Raw genomic sequence first — 13,257 nt, 5'->3', positions numbered from 1 at the left:
CTATGTCGTAAAATTCCCTCCATTCTGTATTTTGCTGCTCGTAAACTTGTGGTGATGTTTTAACTTGTTTTCTTCTTCTTTCATATTTAGTTGTGTAGTGTGGTTAGGTTGAGGTTCAATTTTGGAGGAGCAAAAGTACTTCATAAAAAATAATCGTTTTTACCAAAGCTGATTTTCACCCATTTTTCGTTAATATAATATACAAACATACTAAAGGTTATCATATGAACTTCAGAGAGTTGGTTTATAGTACTTCATTTGCTACTGAATGCTAAGTACCTTCATTTAGATTTCAACTGTGTATGCTACCAGCTAAAATGTTTAGCACGTCCTATAAATCTGGCACTAAGACTTATCTCCCTTAATCTCTACACATGAAGGTAAGTACTATTGATTCTTGCTTTCCCAACAAGGCAACAGACCATGGAGTTAAAGTGTAATTTAATATTTTTCTATGTAGTGTTTTACATATCATCTAATATATGGATTTATGATTTAATATATTTTTTTCCTTATTTTGTGCTGTACCATAATTAGGATGCAAAAGTAAGTAATTTATTATTAGATACTAAAAATTACATTATTTTCCTTCATGAAAACATACTATGCCTTTTAATTATAAAATTGTTGCAAGTAACACTTGAAATTTGATCTACTTGGTCCCTTTATATTTAGTGAAGTGCAAAATCAGCCACTTAGGGAATTTTTTAAATAATTTTTTCTATATATGCCGGCTTTGTCTTCCTTTGATGTTAAAAAATGAGTATTGGTTGTTACATAAGACAAAAATGCCTTTTATCCCCAAGCATTCTGTGTGTGTGTGTGTGTTGCCTTTATTGAAGTCATTGGTTGCCCTGGGGAGATTTGAGGTGGTGAGTGAAAAACTGGGTAAAAACTCTTGAGAGGAAGACATTCCTTTAAATACATATGACATTCCCCCTCTCCCCCCCCAAAAAAAATAAAAGCATGAAACAAAATTATGTGAAGAATTGGGACAACTCAGGTTTTCCCCTGCTTTTTATATAGGGAGGGGGTGGGTGAATTTTAACACTAGGATAACTTACCTTTTCTGTAGCTAGATAATTCGATAGCAATGATTTCTTAAATTGCCAGTGGGTTTGACTGCTTTTTGTGTTATAGAAATTATCGGTCAGTAATCAATGTAATACTTTGAACAATAAGATTTAATACACACACACACACACACACACACACACACACACACACGAAGTGGCCAGATTATTATGATCTCTGAATGCATAATCTGGTCACTCAGTATATATCCTATATAAAAAAAGGCTAATATGCAAATTGTCCCCTTGACCAGGAGTTCGACAAGCAGGCAGGCCGGCCAAGTGCCTATGTCCCCTCCCCCTGGCCAGGCTGGCCGGACCCCACCCATGCATGAATTCATGCATTGGGCCTCTAATACATACACACACACACACACACACACACACACTGAGTGGCCCGATTATTATGTGCTCAGAGATCATAATCTGGCCAGTGTATATATTTAATGCATGCTGAAAATATTCTGTGGCTTCCTATGTATAGGATATAAAACCCTAAATAACCACTGGCTCACAGAACATGCCCATACCACTGAACTGCTTTCCTTCTCTGAAACTTGCAAGTCTTTTGTCAGTTTCACATTCTCAAGCCACCCCACATCTGCTTACCAGAGTCTCACATTTTCCCTCCGCAGGAAGCCGAAACCCCACGTAGTGTTCTTGAAGAGATTGGACTGACATAACTCTCCTCCCCTGTTGATGACTTCTTGTGGCATTTCACACTGTAGATGGTCACTGCCTTCATGTCCATGTTAGCTAATGGTGTAAGATGTCTTGTCAGTATTACTGTTTCACTAAGCTGCTTCATTCAGGCCTACACAATTTTTTTTTAAAGGGAATTTTGGTTAATCAATTGATAATTTAAGGGACTTACATGAATTAGATAGAGAAAAAGAAAGGTACCTGGGTATTTTAAGGTTTATAGGTCTGTTTCTCTTAATTGGATATCTTATGAAAATGACAATCAGGTTAAATACATTTATTAACTACTGTCTTTGGCAAAGGAAACGTATGAAGCCAAAAGCCAGTGCACTCCAATATATGAGAATAAAGGGAATTGACATATCAAATGAATGAAAACTATGTTGAAATTTTCAAAGAAAAACATCAAGTTTATACCAAAGACCCTATTTGGAAACTACATACCTAAAAAAAAAAAAAAAAAAAAAAGGAATACCCAGACTAAATTGGAAGTATACCGTTTTACTCTGAAAATTAGTTCTTTGGCATTCTAAACCTGGGATGAAGAAGAGATTGTTTCATAATGGCAAGCATATTGTTTTTAAGGCCAAGGAACATTAGACTCCCGAGACAAATTTTGTGGTCATAATCATTTTGTCACTTAGTTGGATTTTGATGCCCCAAAACAAAATAGAACGTTGACTTGCCAGGAATTCTTCATGACCGATCCTTATGGAAAATGTTCCTCTCCACCAAGTGTTCATTATGTCATTTAAAGCACGAAGGTTCCTTCTGGGGTGCTGGTTGCAGCCACATTTATGTTGCTCTCCTTTATTGCTTCCTGCCACTTAGAAGTGCTGCAAACTTTAGGAGCTCCCTGCCCTTCAATAGCACTGAGAAATAGTTATGAGAAATCTTACAAAACTATAAGCATACCATCTCTCATATCAAAGTGAGAGCTGAGGTGAAATGGCATTAGTAGGCCCTCTATTTTTAAGAGCTATTTCAATGTCACCTTTATACATACTCCATATGTAAACTCATCTTCACGGTTCATACTCTCATTTGTATTTGCTGGGCTGGATTAAGCTTTATCGTGATTGTGATTAATATTCAGGCCATGTGTGCAATGTCTCATCACATCGCCAATTAGTTTTAATAAATGTTCAATGTACACTATTGTAGTGTGTTTTTCTCTCTCTCTCTTCCCAAAAGCTTGTCAAACTGGAGAGTTGCTGAAGGAAAAATTCTAAGGCCTTGTTTTTTTCAGTTACCGTGTTGAATATTCACCTCCATTTGAATGTGGTGGTTGTTAAAAGCACACACGAGATAAAGAGATAAATGGCAGATATAAGGAGTCTTCATATACTTCAAGTTCATTAAAAAACAATATGGATTCCATGCTACAGAGAGCCTATCTGCACATTTATTTTTAATCAATAAATGCCGCTTTTAAAACCTGATGCACTTGACTTTTCTCCTCTTTCTGAATGAGCAACTCCTATTACTCCAGGTAATAGAAAGTATTCCAAAGCAGCTGGGACCCCATCCCTGATCCATGAACAGGAGGTACTACCATGTTTCCCCAAATATAAGACATCCTCCGAAAATAAGACCTAGCGCGTGGAAAGATAAGACATCCCCTGAAAATAAGACCTAGCGCAACTTTGGGAGGAAAAAATAATATAAGACACTGTCTTATTTTCGGGGAAACAGGGTAGCACACTCATAGAACAAACTGATTTTGCCAACTACTGTCACATAAGCAGCAAATCAAAGCTTAGTTAAGGGACCTATTAACCACAGATGGGGAATGTTAAATATTGCAAAGATTTTTAAGAATGAGGAAACAAAGACAAATACATGTGGGGGGTGGGGGCAGAGGTGGGTGGATATATCTATGAACCAGAAAAAAAACAAAAAACTTATCAAATTAATCTGCTAGTCTGCTAAAAAAAAAAAAATCTCGATTTAAAGAGCCTCTAACACATTGCTATTTATTCCCTGAAAACAGGTCTTTGGGCTGTGAGCAATGTAAAGTTGGATTTTTGAATTATAAGTGGTAATCAGGTTATATTAATAAGTTTAAAAAAAAACAATATTTAAGATGGACGTTTTTCAGGATAATGAACTGGTCTGTGGTTTAAAAACTGCTTCTTCTTGCCCAGTTGGTGTAGCTTAGTGGTTGAGCACTGACCCATGAACCAGGACAGTGGTTGGCAAACTCAATGGTCAACAGAGCCAAATATCAACAATATGACTATTTAAATTTCTTTTGAGCCGAAAACCGACTTCTGCGCATGGACCACGAAGTTTTAATCACACTGTACGTGCGCGCCCGCACATGGTATTTTGTGGAAGAGCCACACTCAAGGGGCCAAAGAGGCAAATGTGGCTCGCAAGCAACATGCAGTTTGCCGATCACTGAACCAGGAGGTCCAGTCAGGGCATATGCCTGGGTTTGGGGCTCAAGCCCCAGTAAGAGGGAAGGAGCAAGAGGCAGCCAATTGATGATACTCTCATCATTGATGTTTCTCTCTCCCCCTCCCTCTCTATTCACTCAAAACAAAAACTGCTTCCCCTCCATATGACACTGCCACCTAATACTATCACTCATAACCTTGATAGAGCACAAGCTGGTGTTTAACCTCTGACATTTTTCCTTCCATGATCTACTAAAGACTGTTCAGCTTTGAATACCACCTTTTATTGTGTATAACTTATTAAACATATTGAATTCAGTGATAATTATTTGGCATTAGTGAATCCTAAAGATCAAGCATGTCAAACTCAAAGGCTAACACAGTCCAAATAAATGAGGAATGTGACCTGTGCCACAAGTTTGACATGCTTGCTATATATAATTACAGAAAATTTATAATCATTTTTATGGTAAAACAGGCATTTAAAGTCTGGAACAAATCAATTTTTAAAGTAAAATGTATTTTTGGACCACATACTTTCTTTTATAGACTACAGATTAAAGGACTTTTTCAACAAGTATCACTCAGAAATCCCAATCTTGAAGAAATTTCTATTCCCAAGATTCCTAAGTAACTTCTGCTATTTTGTGTATCCTTAAGCCCTTATTTCCGTATACTCTGAAATTCAAGATCCCTAGTATGTCAATGGAAAGGTTACTAAGAAAATTTAAAAATTTATGAGGAAGCGTGAGCTTTTATGATCTGAAATCTAAGAACAATTATTTTATATTAAGCTTTTAGAATAGAATGTTCTCTAACCACAGAATTGCTGTAACACTAGGCATATTCAGTAGCTACAACTCCCATTTTTCCTGAAATGACAAAAATTTACCTGTATATAGTGAACTCGCCAATATACTATATATTTAAAAAAAAATGAACACCCTAATGGAAAACCTCTGAGGAGGGACTGCAAATAGGGAATAGGAGGGAGGCAAAAAAAAAAAAAAATAACTACTCTATAGTGTAATACTTTAAAACTGAGAAAGTGAATTTTAAAGTAAAACAAACTATTCAGCTATTGCATGTAAAAAAAATCCAACAAATTATTAATAAAGGGCAAACAACCAAATTTAATGGCCATTAAATATACAAGAAGTATTTTACTTAGCCAATTGTACCGAAATAAAGGTAAACACATAAAATTTACCAAGTTGGTGAAAAGTAAAAATGTGGGGTGTGGGAATAGCAAAGTTTATTATTGATGATCTGTGTAGTTTTTCTGGAGGGCAATTTGGAAATACTTCAGTATTCATATCTCTTAATATAATTTATCCTAAGGAAATAACCAGAAATGTATGAAAGGAAATCTACCACAGGATTATTTGTTTATAGCACAGGGTTTTTTTAATAGTGTAAAAGTTAAAATAACTTAAAATTCAACAAGAAGGATATGGTTAAATAAGAGTTCCACACTATGCAGTGAGTAAAAGTAACATTCAGAATAGGCCTTGAGAAAGTATGACAATATTTTGTGACAAAAAGCATATTCAACTGCAGCCATCTGTTCTTTGTGTAAAAAATGTGCACAGACCCATAAGAGGAAAAAAGACTAAAGTGATGCTCCATTGTTAACTAGTTATTTTTAAGGGTTAGGATTACAAGTAGTATTCATATTATTTATACATTTATATTTTCTAAAAGAAGCGTATGTTATCAGAGAAAAAAAGTATTTTTTAAAATATATTTTTATTGATTTCAGAAAGGAAGGGAAGGGGAAAGATAGAAATATCAATGATGAGAATCACTGATCCTCTGCCTCCTGCACGCCCCCTACTGGGGATCAAGCCCACAACATGGGCATATGCCCTGACCAGGAATTGAACCGTGACCTCCTGGTTCATAGATCGACACTCAATCACTGAGCCACGCCAGCCATGCTAATACTTTTAAAAGAGTTATCGATGATATGGGGTGCTATCAGACTTGCTAATCCATTTAAACTCAGAGCCCTGTACCCAGGTAGAGAGCAGCCATAATAAATAACATATGCGATCATTTTTAAAAAATCGGTTTATTTGGATTTGGGGCTATGAACAATTCCATCTCTACTACCTGACCTTCTCCCACTGTAATTCCTGAACTTAGAGGGGCTTGGACTCCAGCTCCGGCTCCGGCTCCTGCTTCTGCTCCGGCTCCTGCTTCGGCTCCGGTGGTTCTTGCTCCGGCTGCCCCGGCCCCAACTGCGGTCCCTTTTTCTTTCTCTACTTCGGGATCTGTGCCTCTCACGGCTTTTGGCTGTGTGTCTGTGAGACTTCTTATCCCTGTGGGTGCTTCTTCTTTTCCTCTCGGCTTCTCCGTTCCTTTTATAGAAGCGGGTCAGACTGGGGCTTCGCCTCCTCCTGGACCTGCCGTAGTATTCATCGTAGTGGCCCAGCCTCTCTCTCCTCTCTGAGTTCTTAAAGGAAGAGCCAGACCGGTCTGGGGACAGGTAGATGTCCCTATTAGCTTCCCAGAATTCATTGTTGGGATTTCTGAACACGTGAAGGAAGTTGCAGTGTTTTCCTCTGGGGCATTGCTGCATTTCATATAAACCTGCAATGGCACGGTGAGGAAAGAAATAGCGTTTATTGCCGGCACTTGATCCTTCTTAGGAAGTACATTGCTCATGCTGGACACGACAGAACTATTTTCCTCTTTACATTATTTAAAAGGGGCTTACATAAATTGATGTCACAGTTTTGGTTCCCGGAATTTCAAATATATTCCAGTGCTCTAACAAATGGCCGGGAGGTCCTGTTTCTCTACTGGGTTACTGTGTGGTGTGCAAATGGCACAGTGGTGACTCCAATTTTTTTCTAGGTTTCACCATCCCACTCACTGACAATGTAGATCCCTAATGCAGCGTTTTTCAACCGCTGTTCCGCGGCACACTGAGATGTTGCCTGGTGTGCCATAGGTGCAGACAAGACAAGAATTTTATAATTTTTCACTATTTTGTTTACTTAATATTTCATAATAAAGTAATTATAAAATACTTTCTTTGTGTTTATTTGATTCCTATTCAAGAGAATTACTTTATATATAGTCAATATAGGCACAGAGTTAAATTTTTTAACATTTTCTAATGGTGGTGTGCCTCGTGATTTTTTTCATGAAACAAGTGTGCCTTTGCCCAAAAAAGGTTGAAAAACACTGCCCTAATGAACACTTTAAGAAGAAGATGGAAAACATTGGCCTAACGCTTTTAAATTTACCAAGTATTTTTAATGTGGAAGATTCTTGTCAAAGTGAAATCTAGTTGAACAACTCAGAAATCTTTTTGGGGTCTTCAAATTTTTTTAAAAGCAGTAAATTTCCCAAATATGTATAACAGTTAAAAGAGAAATACCTCCATATCACACACTATATACAAAAGTTAAAATGATGAGTCCTAAATGTAAGATACGAAGCTATGAAACGTTGAAATAAACATACAAGTAAAATCTTTGTGGCACAGGGCTAAGCAATGGATTGTTAGATATGACAGCAGAAGCACAAGTCAAAAAAAGAAAAAACTTAGATAAATGGTTATCATCAAAACAAAAACTTTTGTGCTTCAATGGCCAGCGTCACAGTGAAAAGACAACCCACATAATGGGAGATAATATTTACAAATCATAGATCTACTCAAGGACTGATCTGTAGAATTAATCATGAACTCTTACAACTCAATAGTAAAAAGTCATGTAACCTACATACAAACAGGCAAATGATCTGAATACACATCCCTCCAAAGAAAATAGACAAATGGCCACTAAGAAGGACACGAAAAAATGCTCAGCATCACTAGTTAATGGGAAAAATCACCAAATTATTTTGAAAAACAAAACAAGTGAAACAGTCTCCTGCTTTGGAGAGTCAAAGTCACACTCAGAGTCTGCAGTGAAGCCATATTGGACTGCCAGGAACTGACAGAAGTAAACACCTTTGTGGATCAAACAGGTCCACTTCCTTCATCCCTCAAGCCTTTCAACTTAAGGTATAATAATAGTTCTTCTCATTTTCCAAAGCAAGGGATTCCAAAATATCACACCCCCCGCTCTTCAAGAAATGGTTTTTAAGTGACAGCATCCATTACGACCAAGTTGCCAAAGATTCAGGCTTGGTAAATTATATATTTTTAAATGAGAGGTGTTAAGCAAAGAAAAGCAAAGAAAAGTAAAGGATCAGGGATGTGCTCCCTTAAGACACAAATAGCTCCATCTCTTAGCTTCCGGTACCTTAGCGATACAGTCTGGCTAAGCCCATCCAAGAGAAATAAAAAAAGAACAAGGATCAACACTGCTGGCTACTCCAGGGACTGACTCACTTCCTGATGTGGGGCCACTGTGGATGAGTCAGTCTGACTGACTGTGCCCTCGCCACATGCCACAGCCAGCTTCAATCCGCAGCACAAAAGCATGTGTTTGAAGTAAGGCAGGGGGTGTTATGGGTAATGTTTCAGGTGGCAAAGATGAGCCAAGATCCATTAGGGATAAAGATGGGAAAACAACACAGCTTAAGAGAGGGGAGCATTCAACAGCAAACATCTCTGAGACTGCAATAGGGAAAGGTGGCTTCCAGGACCCCAACTTCTCTGGCTTCCTAAAGAGTCAGACAGCCGAAACCAGTTCGGCTCAGTGGATAGAGCGTCGGCCTGCAGACTGAAAGGTCCCAGGTTCGATTCCAGTCAAGGGCATGTACCTTGGTTGCGGGCATTTCCCAGCAGGGGGTGTGCAGGAGGCAGCTGATCGATGATTCTCTCTCATCCCTATCCCTCTGTCTTCCTCTCGGTAAAAAATCAATAAAATATATATATTTTAAAAAGTTAGACAGGGCCCCAGCACTGAGGACGAGAAGGCCCAATTCTAGCCCAACTCTGTCACCCACACACTGGGACCTCAATCACATCATGCACAGAGAGACACACAAGGTCTGTTACAGATCTAAACGGCAATGTCCTTTATGTAATGATCTCAGCTCGTCTGCTGTGGGAGGGAAAAGCTACGCTTCACCTCTTTAAGATACAATTTTTTTCACTGAGAATTTCCTTTTGTGTAACAGTAGAACAACTGGGGGGAAAGCATCGTGTTATATTTTACCACAAATTGCCATTTTCCACCGGGTCACTGGGCAGAATTCACACTGCAGCTGGCGTCCCGCATACCATCTTCCGTTAAACAGGGAAAAGGCCGCCTGGCATTCTTCTTCCCTTTGAAACCGCAAATGAAAGCACACGTTTTACGGACACGTTCTCATATGTAGATTAACGCTGTTGTTAACAAACCCTTGCATTCGTTCATTGTAGGACCTCCAAGCTTACTGTTTTTGTACTGAGAGAGTACGCATTAGAACATTCCAGCTCCCGTAGCTCACCGTTTATTCGGGAGCTCCTTTTACCAACTCTCTGAGGCTCTGGCGCATGGAAACTGGCTCGAGCCAAAGCTTCTTAAACCAAAAGATGGGACCGTTAAAAACGCAGAAGTGTTTCCCATTATCAGTGCCCACTGTTTCTCAGTGGAGATCACTCTTCTTATTGCGATGGTTAATTTACCTCATTAGCCACGGCGTGGCCTGGGCAAACACCAAAACCAGCAGAAATGGTACACTAACTGCACACTGAGGTTACCGGGGGCTTCAATTCCTGGCTCTTATGATTTATATTTTCCTCTATTCTGGTTATCCCTTTCAGTTTGCATTTTAATTATTAAAGTTACATAAGTAAAAAATAACTATATTACAAAAGGTTCCAAACTATGTACTTATACAAAGAATGAAATCCAAATGTATTCTTTTCAAATCCCTTGTACATTTCTATATCAGCTCTTAATATTTACATTTTTAAAAATACCATGCATACAGAGGCCAGGCCCGGAGCAGCCAGGCCCGGAACAGCTCGCTCCTCACCTGCCCCTGCCCCACGGCTGCCTCTCAGACATGGCTGGAAACTTTTGCGGGAACTTGAGGGTCTGCTGAATCAAGTGATGAAGGCTTAGATCTGGATGTGTTGAGTTAGTATAGCGCTGGGGTGTTGATCTGTGAGTGCCTTGGGTGGGGCCTGGATGAGGCTGGTTGACCTATTTGGAAATGTCTTTTGTGTGAAGTGTATCATTGGGCATGTGGAGGTATTATTGCTATGAGAAAATGCTAAGTAACTGATTTACTATCTGAAAAGAGATTTACTATTGGGGAAAGGGAGGGAGGAAGAGACTGAACATAAACTGTGCACCTATGGATGAGGACAATGGGGGATGGGGAGGGGGCGGAGGGTGGGGTGGAAACCTGGTGGAGGGGGGAAGAAATGAGGAACCTTTGTAATAATATGAACAATAAAGATTGATAATAAATAAATAAATAAATAAATAAATAAATAAATAAATAAAAATACCATGCATAATAAAGCTATATTATTATTCCGTGGAAAGAACCGCAGACACCAACAGTCACAACACTGTACTGTGACAAACTGAAGACGTTTTATGTTCAGAATACTTACGATTGGTACTGAACATACACATTGCCCCTCAGGTGAGGCTCCAAGTTGCAGCTGACCTAAAGAGCAATGAAAAATTCTATCAATAAAACCAAAACAAAACTAAGGAAAAGATGTCCTTCAGCCATTAAATGCACTTTGTTCAGGTCAACACTACCAAAACTTGTTACCAATAGAAGATTCCAAAATTGAGGAACCAGCCCAATCTCACGTCTATTTAAGGTATACTTCAGCCCCGTAGTCGGCAAACTGCGGCTCGCGAGCCACATGTGGCTCTTTGGCCCCTTGAGTGTGGCTCTTCCACAGCCTGGGCGAGTCTATGTTGAAGAAGTGGAGTTAGAAGAAGTTTAAGTTTAAAAAATGTGGCTCTCAAAAGAAATTTCAATCGTTGTACTGTTGATATTTGACTGGTGACTAATGAGTTTGCCGACCACCGCTTCAGCACATTGCGGTTTTGCAGGCCCCAATGAGCTGATCCCTGTCCATCCAGGTCCTTTTTCCCATAGATGTGAAATGTTTCACATATGCACAGAAATCGAGGGGGAAAATCAGCCCATCTACATACCACCCAGATTTAACCCCGACACTTTCCTTTTTGACAGAGAAAGTTTAAATATATAAAACATTAAAGATCCATTTGAAGCTCTTCTCCATCACATACACAGGCACTGTCCTAAGGCTGGGCACATCCTTCACATTCTAAACATAAATACACACCTACACAAACATCCACAGCAACACATACACACACTGAAATGTATGTCCACTATGCATATATGGGCACACACATATGTATGTGTACATATGCAAAAAATATATATAGATAGAGTATAGCATTGCTTTGCACACATTAAAATTTTACATAAATAGTATTTATTCCACATCCTTTTTTAAAGATGTAATCCCATAAACTTAAGGACTCATTTTAACTACTGGATACTGGATACATCAAATTAGCAAATCAATGTGTCCACTCCTCGAATGACAGGTATCCAAGGCGCTTCCAATTTTCATCAACAAACAGTGCAGCAGCCAGCATTCTGGAACACGTGTCTGTAGGTGTATGGATTGCTCCTTTGTGTGCATGACCACAAACAGTGCGCAGATTTGTAAGTTTACTGATTCACTAGGTACTGACAACTACTGCCTTCTGAAGTGGTTTTACTAATTCACACATCCTTGCCCAGTCTTGGAATTTTATAATATTTTACCTGATAAGGTGTGAATGGTCTGTCTTTTTAAGATGCACTGTTCCTATTACTATTTATGTTGAACATTTGATCCTTTGCCTTCGAAAATGACATATCTAATTTGGTTATTTTATTTTTTAAAATATATTTTTATTGATTTTAGAGAGGAAGGGGAAGGGAGGGAAGGAGGGGGGAGAGGGAGGGAGAGAGAGAGGGAGGGAGAGAGAGAGGGAGAGAGAGAGAGAGAGAGAGAGGGAGAGAGGGAGAGAGAGAGAGAGAGGGAGAGAGGGAGAGAGGGAGAGAGAGAGAGGAGGAGAGAAAAACATCCATGATGAGAGAGAATCATGGATCGGCACTGGGGCTGAAGCCGGCAACCCAGGCATGTCCCCTAATGGGGACTCAATCCGTGACCTCCTTGTTCATAGGTCAATGCTCAACCACTGAGCCATGCTGGCCGGGTGGTTATTTTATTTTTTATTTGGTTTTATATAGTGGTATAAAAGGTCCTCAAATGTTCATAGTAATATTCAGCTTTTATTTTCAAAATAAATGTTTAATTTTACAAATTTGTCCCCGAGTATTTTTATTAGAGTACCCAAAATAGACAGGATCTGTTTGGGAAGCCACATCAGCTGTACCAGGTACCTTAGAGATCACTTAAGCCAAAGACCCATTATTAATTTTCCATGGAAAATTTAATGTTTTGGAAATTTTCCTACTAAAAATTTACTAAGCAAACCTTTCCATTTATAACTACCAATGTGATTAGCATGAGCTTAGCTGACAAAATTTTAAACAAAAGAAAACAAATACACCATGGTTAGTAAGTGACTAGTTGCAGGTACTGGTGTGATTTCTACTAACTGGCCTAAGTTTTGTGTGTTGTTTTTTAAAATATGTTTTTATTGATTTCAGAGAGGATGGGAGAGAGAGAGATAGAAACAATCAATGATGAGAGAGAATCATTGATCAGCTGCCTCCTGCATGCCCCACACTGGGGACTGAGCCTGCAACCTGGGCTTGTGCCATGACCAGGAATCAAACCGTGACCTCCTGGTTCATAGGTCGATGCTCAGCCACTGAGCATGCCAGCTAGGATGGCCTGAAGTTTTGAAAGCAGCTCCACCACTGACATCATGGAGGAGTGTACTGTAGGGACCCCAAGAGGGAAACCACTAATGTTGTCCAATCCCCTCACTTTCGGGATGAGAAAAAGGCACGGAGAGGTAAATTTAATGACATGTTCCAGAATGCAGGCCTAGCCAAACGGCATTACCGTGGCTCCATGTTATGGGTAGCCAGGCAATTCTACTTGAGTGTTTACTGGCTGTGCTGAGAAGTAGTGGGACGACAGAAAGGCATGCGCAACAGAAATA

The 13,257-nt window shown here is 39.2% G+C and overlaps 2 protein-coding genes across 10 annotated transcripts in view; one reads left to right on the top strand and one right to left on the bottom strand.

Annotated features, from left to right (window-relative positions):
• AP1S2 (adaptor related protein complex 1 subunit sigma 2) overlaps positions 1–3,217 on the top strand; it is a 40,080-nt gene extending 36,863 nt beyond the window's left edge. For 2 of the 4 annotated variants that reach the window (XR_006741774.1, XM_036439560.2), the window contains 2 exons: positions 538–546; positions 1,709–3,217. Coding sequence is in view for 2 of the 4 variants with exons in the window: in XM_036439560.2 (XP_036295453.1) it covers positions 538–546; positions 1,709–1,756 (57 nt within the window). In the remaining 2 variants the exon portion in view is untranslated. The remainder of the gene's footprint in view (positions 1–537; positions 547–1,708) is intronic. The other 2 variants (XR_004988274.2, XM_036439561.2) reach the window with 1 other exon arrangement.
• Positions 1–13,257, bottom strand: part of ZRSR2 (zinc finger CCCH-type, RNA binding motif and serine/arginine rich 2) — a 39,184-nt gene that overhangs the window by 6,803 nt on the left and 19,124 nt on the right. For 3 of the 6 annotated variants that reach the window (XM_036439536.2, XM_036439538.2, XM_036439539.1), the window contains 3 exons: positions 10,695–10,750; positions 9,301–9,410; positions 6,241–6,772 (listed from right to left, as the gene is read on the bottom strand). In XM_036439536.2, coding sequence (XP_036295429.1) covers positions 6,252–6,772; positions 9,301–9,410; positions 10,695–10,750 — 687 coding nt within the window. In that variant the 3' untranslated portion in view covers positions 6,241–6,251. Of the gene's footprint in view, positions 1–6,240; positions 6,773–9,300; positions 9,411–10,694; positions 10,751–13,257 lie in introns of those variants that run through there. The other 3 variants (XM_036439537.2, XM_036439541.2, XM_036439540.2) reach the window with 3 other exon arrangements.

This window comes from Pipistrellus kuhlii, unplaced genomic scaffold, assembly GCF_014108245.1.
Source record: "Pipistrellus kuhlii isolate mPipKuh1 unplaced genomic scaffold, mPipKuh1.p scaffold_m20_p_16, whole genome shotgun sequence".
NCBI lineage: Eukaryota > Metazoa > Chordata > Mammalia > Chiroptera > Vespertilionidae > Pipistrellus > Pipistrellus kuhlii.
The sequence above is the reverse complement of the archived record's forward strand: the minus strand, read 5'-3'. Positions and strand labels throughout refer to the sequence as shown.